Here is an 8,183-nt window from a genome sequence, read left to right as displayed (position 1 = left end):
GCAGGTGAGTGGCCGAGCCGCGCTAGGCCGAAGGGCGGCGGCCTCTGCGTCACAGCCGAGAGGGCAGTGCCGGGGGCGGACGCCAGGGGGCGCGCGGAAAGGGGTGGGCGTCCCAGGTCTGGGGGTCGGGGCGGGCCTTGGCGACCTGGGGGCAGTTGACGGCTAGGAAAGTGATCAGGGGGCAGGGCACGGCCTGCGGTCGCACTCTCCGGGCCGTCGGGCCGTCAAACTTTCTTGTCCCGGGCGCACACACTGCCCGCTCCGGCGCGGCATTCTCCCGCCACGCTTTCGCGCGCGCGCGCGCCCTCCACACGAGGCGCGGCTTCTCCAGCGCGGGGGCGCACATTGCCTCTACACTCACAGGCCCGGAACCTGGGCAAAAGCTGGAAGCAGCACTTGGGCTGCGGCCCAGGGGAGAGTGCATGAGAGTCTTTTGCTCTTCTGCTTTACATCTTGGGAAACTGAGGCAGAAAGCAAGCACAAATGGGGCCGATCCAACTTTCCAGCCCCACTTCACTCATCTGCCCCGTTCTGTTTCTACCTTCAATTCTCCATCTCCCTCTGGGCACACCCTGCCTTCCCTCACTCTCCTTTCGTGGGCCTCACCCCTCCTTCTCAGCTAGGCCTGGGCTCCCAGCCTCTCATCCAACCACAGCTATTTCCAGGAAGTGGGGTGTGTGGGTGGAGGGGGTTTCTCCAAACAAACCCAAGGCTTCTAAGTGAGACGGGGCCAGGCTTGGGGAGCTGCTGACAGGCTTTGGAATGTTCCAGGCTTGTGGAAAGTGCGGGTCCTATAGGTCTGGTAATACCTTCCCAGCCCTGTTCCAGTGAGCTTCTTTTCCCCTCAGACACACACTAAGAGACCAGCACTTTTCTGTCCCCGTCTTCTTCCCTCAGATGCTCCACAGGGTGGGCATGCACTCAAAGCCATGCTAGTCCTGGCCCTGGTCAACCAACACAGGGGTTAGTCAGCTTCAGTCACTGCCTGGACACCTTGTTGGGCCTGGGTGAGGAATGTCTGAGACCAGTGAGGGTCAGAGGATGTTTGGGGACCTGTCCCAGGTGAGAGGGCCTGCCAGGCAAGGGAACTATCCAGCCCATCTCAAGGCAGTAGGAACACAAACATGCTAAAGGGGTCCTGCTCAGTTATGTGCAAGGAGGGAACTAGGCAGAGGAAAGCCCCCCACCACAGTGCTCCTCCCTGGAACAGGACTGGGTGCTGGACCAGGCCAGGTCCAGTTGCCCACATTGGCCAGGGGCCTGGAATGTCCTGGAACCCAGCCAGGGCTGGGAGGGTGGGGGTAGGTTGCAGAGCCAGTGCCCGTCTTCAGTTACAGGCTGGGGACCTATGCCTTGCTACACAGATGCCACCCACTGGCCAAGGTACCCTGGGGAGACTTCCCGGGCTAGAGGACTGGAGCTTCGAGGGAAAGGCCTCAGGGTAGGCCCAGGCCAGGCAGGCCCACGGAAATGTCCTGGGTGGGCTGCCAGCCTGGGGCTCATCCCAGAGACCACAGGATTGGACCAGTCCAGATGGTTATGAGGGAGGGGGAGGTTAGCAGGAAGGGACCCAGTGGGAGAAGCCAGAGCTGAGGGAGTTGGGAGTTGCCAGAGCTCTGGGACATTCAGTAAATACCATGCAAATAAGGGGGTGAGGGGAGCACATTTACACATTCTTTCAAATGACAGCTCCTGCCAGTCTGAGCAGCTGCTGTCCAAGGCTTGGGGCTGATGACCCCCAGGCCATTAACCCCTTGCGTATTTGGAAGATTATTCTCCCCTTCCCAAGGCCTCATCCACCCCCTGCCCTGACTCCCGGGACAGGAAGTTGGCCATGTTCCCAGGAGGGAGGCAGGAGGCCCATTGAGGGGGGAGGGGGGCCACCTGTCCAGTCCTCAAGCCCTGGGACAGCCACTAAGGAAGGAGAACAGAGCTAGGAGAGCCATGAAGGTAGTACTCAGGCTTTGGGGGCACAGTGGAGAGAGGGCCTGGCACTGGGGGCCTGGAACCACCGGGGATGGAAGGCCTAAGATGCAGGGCTCAAAGGACAGGTTAGGGTTCTGTGAGGTGGGCATGAAACAGCCAGGGGTAGGTGACTGGGGGACTGTGTCCCAAGCAGAGCAGCTGGTGGGCTGTCAGGAGAAGGGGCTCAAATGCCTGGGGTTGTGACAGAAGAATGGAGCACTCCTGTGGGCAGAGCAGTCTTCAAGCTGGAACTTGGCCTGGCAGTGTGTGTGGCGTGGCGGGTGGGCAGTGCATGTCTTCCTTTTCCTACTTTACAACCAGGGAAACTGAGGCAGGAAGCTGGCCTGCAACCACATTTTCCCTGACCTGAGGAGCCTCCGGAAACTCCAGTGGCATTGTGGTTAAGTGCTAGGGCTGCTAGCTAAAGGGTCAGCAGTTCAAATCCACCAGGCACTCCTTGGAAACTATGGGGCAGTTCTACTCTGTCCTATAGAGTCACTATGAGTCGGAATCAACTCGAGGGCAACTGTTTTTTTTTTTTTTAAGGAGCCTCAGGATGCACTCCAGATCCTGGGCAGGCCAGGACAGTGGTTCCCAGCCCCTCCTCCCCACCGGAAGTCCCGAGAGGGCCTCAGAGTCCAGGCTGGGAGGTTGGCGGGGACACAGTGTTCCCCACTGGTCCTCGAGCCCTGCCCTGAGACCTAAATTCCCACCCTGCACCCACCCTGCCCCACTGGAGATGGATCTCAGGACCCTGGATCCCTGCAGATCCCTGGACAGGGTGGATCCCTGGAATACCCCACAGGAGGCCCAGTAGCTCCAGAGCCAGGGGGCCCAAAGGATCCTGGGCTGACACTCCCAGCAGGATAGATCCTGGGAATCTGATCTCCTGGCCTCCCCCACATCCTCCCCCCGCCCCACACTTCCTGGAGCAGCGACCTGCCCCCTTCCCGCCTGCACTCCCCTCCACTTCCAGGGCCGGGCTTCTCCTCAAAGCAGCCAGACAGCCTCCCCTCCGCCCAGGGGAAGCCGCTGCCTCAGCCAGGCCACTTCCAGGAAGCCCCGGCCAGGCCCCAGCATTGTTCAGGCCTCTCGGCCAGCACCCAGGCCAGCCAGACACCATGAAGTCCAGCGGCCCCATGGAGAGGCTGCTCAGAGCCCTGGGGAGGAGGGACAGCAGCCGGGCCACCAGCAGGGTAGGAGTGCCCCCAGCTGGGGCAGAGGAGGGGCGGGGATGGGGGTGTGGGCAGTGGGGGAGGGAGACAGGGCTCAGGCCAGACCCTCTTCCAATTTCAGTTTCCTCAGGCTTCTCTCCTTGCCCTGCATTCCCTCATTACTCTGCCCTTTTGGGGTGGTGGGGCCGCAGCATGAGCAGCAGGGTTGGAGCAGATCCTGGTGTCTGATGTGTCTCCTCTGTCACCTCCCTGCCCTAGCCTGGGCCAACTCTGGGGATCCCAGCCCCCCAAATCTGCACCCCAGGTACTTCATTGCAGGACTTTGCCCAGTACCATCCTGGAGCCCTAAAGCAAGGCCAAGAAATCAGGCCCCTTCCCTGACCTGGAGTGTTTGGGGGAAATGGGGTGGGGGGTGGTCAAGAAAAAAGAGGCCGGGTCTTAGGCGTGCGTTAGAAACTGGAGGCTGGCTTCCCACTGACATCATCCGCATACACTGTGAATGTGAAAATGCACCCAAGTTTCCTAGTGGGTCCAGCAAGATTGGTGCAGCCCAGAAGGGTTCCAGGTTGGGTTAAATCCAGCTGCTCCAGGGAAAGCCAAGAGACCAGAGATGCTGCCTGGGTCCCCGGGCTGGGGGGCCTGGAGACCCCTTCACTCCCTTTCTCGAAATTCTTGGCCTTACCCCAGAAGAAGCTCAGGGCAGCATGAGACAACTGGGGTGGGGGGCAGAAGGGGAGAGGGGCAGGAGCTTTAACTCCAGAAAAGGAGAAAAATGGGTGGAAGAGAGAGGAGGCAACTTGTCCTCAGAGGATGGGAAGAGCGAACCCATAATGGAAGAGGATGGGAGTGAGATAGACCTGGACCATGGCGGGGTGAGGGAGGGCGGCATCCCAGCCTCCTGTCCACTGCATTTCTGGGTGAGGAAGGGCTGAAAAGGACATCTGGTCTACCCCCTCCACCACTGGCTGCTTGAATCCCGCTTGAACCTCCTCAAGAGACTGTATCCACTGGCAGCAAAGCAGCGAAACACTTCTCCCCTATGTCATGCCTCTCCTTCCAGCATTACCCCCCTTACACAATTGCTGCTTGCTGCCTCAACCCACAAAGAGTAAACATGTTGTTCTGACAGGGAAGGGAGGGGGGCATGTCAGCTGCCTGGAGCATGCGGACAACGGGAGCCAGGGGAGCCGGACTGGCTGAGGCCACTCCTGCTGGATCAGTCTGGCTGCTTTGTGACATGTTACACATGACATGTCTGGGCCCCCCTCCCCGCCCACTCTCCACTGGAGATGGCAAGATAGGGGAGAAACAGAGGGCCCTCATGGAGGAGAGTCTGAGAGCACACCCACTAAGGGCATCATACACCAAAGCCACATAAGGGGCCTAAGTGACCCCTTGGGGAGGAGTTGACCCAGCTTAGGGTGATGCAAGGGGTCAGATTCCATGCACTGTGTAGGACAGGCTCCACCACTCCCCTGGAGCAGCTGTCGCCGAGTGAGTCTTGGGTAGGATGGGGTGGTAGACCATGAGTCTGGGGGCTTTATTGGGATGGAGGAAGGAGGAAACCAGCGTGCTGTTAAGGCCCCTGCCTGATCCTGGAGATGAACCCTCTGGGAACTGACACTTCTGTCTGTCCCTCCACCCCCAGCCTAGGAAAGCTGAGCCACATAGCTTCCGGGAGAAGGTTTTCCGGAAGAAACCGCCGGTCTGTGCAGTGTGTAAGGTGACCATCGATGGGACAGGTGTCTCGTGCAGAGGTGAGGAGCCCTGTCCTGTGACTTGGAGACCCTCTACCCATTGCCACTGTATTGCACAACTCCAGGGGGCAGATTCATACCACATACAATGTGACGTGAATGATGCCTCTGGATTAGGCAACATGGTAGCCAAGAAACAGCTGCCCCCACTTCAAGCGGCCCTTGCTCCCCATGACAAACACCCCGGCAAGCCAGGAGACTCAATTTTCCTCACCACCTTCCCACCTGACCTGTGACTTGGTGACTTCCTCCCTCTCTGCCTCCTCACCCTAACCCAACACACAAGACATTACTCCTGGCTCCCTCCCTCCCTAGCCTGGCGAGTACTCCACTGCCACGCTCTTCCCTCAAACTCTGCCCCTCCTGCCCACCCATCCAGCGTAGTACAGCTGGAGTCCTGAAGTCCCAGGGTCTGGATTTCAGGGCAAGGGGAGATGGGGGAGGCCTAGCCCTCCTACTGCCCCAAGAAGCTCCTGCTAACACCTCTTCCTCTCCTGTCCCCCTCCAGTCTGCAAGGTGGCAACACACAGAAAATGTGAAGCAAAGGTGGGTACCTGGTTCCACCTGATGGAAGAGGGAGACTAGGATCCCTTCCCTCCTCCCAAGGGGGCTTCTCTAGCTACACTGGCATTGACCCTCCACCTCCGTCTCTGTCATCAGTGGGGAACCCCTGCTGGGGAGGAGGGGATGCTGTACTGGGCCCTTTAAGAACCATCCTATTCCACCCCCTGGCGGGCTGGCCCCTGGCGGGTGGACAGCGAGACAGCGTTTGTCTTGGTGCTGTGCCCAGGCTGCAGCTGGTGAGAGGATGGGGGGTGGGGAGGAGGAGGGTAGGAGTAGGAGGAAGGGTGCGGTGGGTGGGTGGGGAGCAGCATTTCAGAGACTGGGCAGCCGGATGGGCTGTGTCTTCCCTCTGGAGAAGGGTCCTAAGGATGCCTGGGAGGTCTTGTCCTGCACCCTGGAAAGGTTGGGCAGAAGGTACAAGCCCTAGATAGCACCCCTGCCCATTGGGAACCCGAGACAGCCCCTCTCTGAGGAGGTTCCGTGGTCCTCCTATAGTACAAGTGGTCCCAGGGCCTTGGAGCTGGCTTGAGGGAGCTCTGTGCCCAGGGGCGGGGTCTCCCGGTGAAAGAGGCCAGTGTCCCTCCCTGGCCATGGCCTGCTTGGATGGCTCTATATATAACTCCTGCCCTGCAGCTGGATGAATGGGGGTCTGTGTGGGCAGGGGGCTGGGAGCCAAGAGCAACAAGTGGGGGGCCCAGGGGTGGGGGACTGAGAGGCCAGAGGGGAGGCTCCCTTAAATAGAGGAACCTCAGTTGGAGCCCATCTGCTGGCAGCCCCTCCACCTTCTTGCTGAAGCTGAAGGGTGGCCCCATCCGCAAGCCCAGGAGAGCCCATTTCACCCGGAGCTCAGCCCCTCACTCAGGTCTTCCTCCAGGTGACTTCATCCTGTCAGGCCTTGCCTCCGGCAGAGCTGGTAAGTGTGCCCTGGGATGGGGTAAGGGAGGCAAGGGACCTGGCTGAGGTGGTCAGAGGTCTGGTGGCCCTGGAGAGGGCTCCCAGGAGGTAACCTTGAACTGACTATAGTAGGTATAGGTCATCCTAAGGGGGAGGAAAAAAGATGTCTGAGCCCTCTCCTCATCCTGTTCTCTGGGGCCTGCTGGACTAAGCAGGACTTTCCTCCCCTCCCCTCAACTAGAGCCCTCACAGGGATGCTGACATGCCCCCCCACCCACAACACACACTATCCCCAGGCCCTTGCCCTAACCACTCCCTTTCCTCCCACATCTCCCTCTAGCGGCGGAACACAGCCCCAGTAAGGCGCATAGAGCACCTGGTAAGGTGATGTAGTAGTGGGCGGGGGCGGAAGCAGGTAGCTTCGGGAGTAAGGACCTAGGTTTCTTTTGGGGACAAAAGTGCATGGAATTCTAGAGTCGGGAGTGGAGTGCACCCAAAGAGATGTCCAAACAAGGTTTCTCATCCACCAGGGATCCACCAAGTCTCTGAACCACTCGAGGCAGCGCAGCACTCTGCCCAGGTAAGTAAGGTCGTCTGGGCTAGTGCCACAGGATCCCTTCCGCCGACCCCACACCTCAGCCCAGGGCAGAGCCCCCAAACAGAGCTCCCCGGGAACCTCTGGTCCACCCACCCTCAGGACCCAGCAGGCCTCACCTGGAGTCTGCCAGACACCCTCCATCACACTAGCCACCTTCGGGTGCACCGCCCCTCCGTCCCTTTACCTAGGCTCTGCCCCCTCCCCAGGAGCTTCAGTCTGGACCCGCTCATGGAGAGGCGCTGGGACTTGGATCTCACCTACGTGACAGAGCGGATCCTGGCCGCCGCCTTCCCCGCGCGGCCCGACGAGCAGCGACACCGGGGCCACTTGCGCGAGCTGGCTCACGTGCTGCAATCCAAGCACCGCGACAAATACCTGGTGAGGGGCGGGGCCTACCGGAGTCAACCAATGAGAGGGCTGGGAGGTCCAGATGGGCGAGGCTACTCACTGACGTCAAACCAGCGGAGGCGAGCCCACCAGGGGCGGAGCCCGAGTGGTAGGGGCGGGGGCGGGGTGGGGCGGGGCGCCAGAGCCACCGCCAACTACAGAATCCTGGAATACAGGCTATTGGGATGCCAGAGCTAGCTCAGGTCTCAGCAGTCTCCACATTTTAGAGGCCCACTTCCTGGAAGTGATACCACTTTCACCCAGCGGTGTCCCTCGCTGCCTGAGGTCTCTTCCGTCTAAAACGAAACCCACTGCTGTCGAGTCGACTCATAGCGACCCTATAGGACAGAGTAGAACTGTCCCATAGGGTTTCCAGGGGGGGCTGGTGGATTCGAACTGCTGACTTTTTGGTTAGCAGCCAAGCGCTTAACCACTGCTCCACCAGGGCTTCCGTCCGTCTAAAGCCCCCTTTTATTTGCAGCTCTTCAACCTTTCAGAGAAAAGACATGACCTGACTCGCCTAAATCCCAAGGTAGGGGGGCAGTGGCCTGCCTAGCCATTAAACCCAACCACCCGTGCCCCAGAAGCCTCCCAGCCTCCTCATTATTAATAATTGCAAGTCGCATTTACTTCACTCTTAAGCATTTTCCCATACAACATATTACTTGAGACACCCCAAAACGTGCATGGTGCAGCAGGTATCAGCCCATTTTTTGGATGAGGAAATTGCTGAGAACTAGATACAGATAAGAATTATCTTAGGTGAAGGGAAGGACAGCACACACTACAGGGGAAGTCAGCACAACTGGACTAAACCAAAGCTAAGAAGTTTCCTGAATACAG

The 8,183-nt window shown here is 59.4% G+C and overlaps 1 protein-coding gene across 2 annotated transcripts in view; it reads left to right on the top strand.

Annotated features, from left to right (window-relative positions):
• The first annotated feature begins 1,669 nt into the window (after window positions 1-1,669).
• The window catches only part of TNS2 (tensin 2), a 15,506-nt gene continuing 8,992 nt past the window's right edge, over window positions 1,670-8,183 (top strand). The window contains exons 1-8 of one of the 2 annotated variants that reach the window (XM_004373996.3): window positions 1,670-1,950; window positions 4,789-4,897; window positions 5,406-5,443; window positions 6,336-6,374; window positions 6,696-6,734; window positions 6,886-6,935; window positions 7,160-7,331; window positions 7,822-7,872. In XM_004373996.3, the coding sequence (XP_004374053.1) occupies window positions 1,945-1,950; window positions 4,789-4,897; window positions 5,406-5,443; window positions 6,336-6,374; window positions 6,696-6,734; window positions 6,886-6,935; window positions 7,160-7,331; window positions 7,822-7,872 (504 nt within the window). In that variant the 5' untranslated portion in view covers window positions 1,670-1,944. Of the gene's footprint in view, window positions 1,951-2,799; window positions 3,162-4,788; window positions 4,898-5,405; window positions 5,444-6,335; window positions 6,375-6,695; window positions 6,735-6,885; window positions 6,936-7,159; window positions 7,332-7,821; window positions 7,873-8,183 lie in introns of those variants that run through there. The other variant, XM_004373995.2, reaches the window with a different exon arrangement.

This window comes from Trichechus manatus, unplaced genomic scaffold (assembly GCF_000243295.1).
Source record: "Trichechus manatus latirostris isolate Lorelei unplaced genomic scaffold, TriManLat1.0 scaffold00027, whole genome shotgun sequence".
In the NCBI taxonomy this organism is placed as follows: Eukaryota; Metazoa; Chordata; class Mammalia; order Sirenia; family Trichechidae; genus Trichechus; species Trichechus manatus.
Note: the sequence above shows the minus strand (reverse complement) of the source record. Positions and strands in the feature narration are given on the sequence as shown.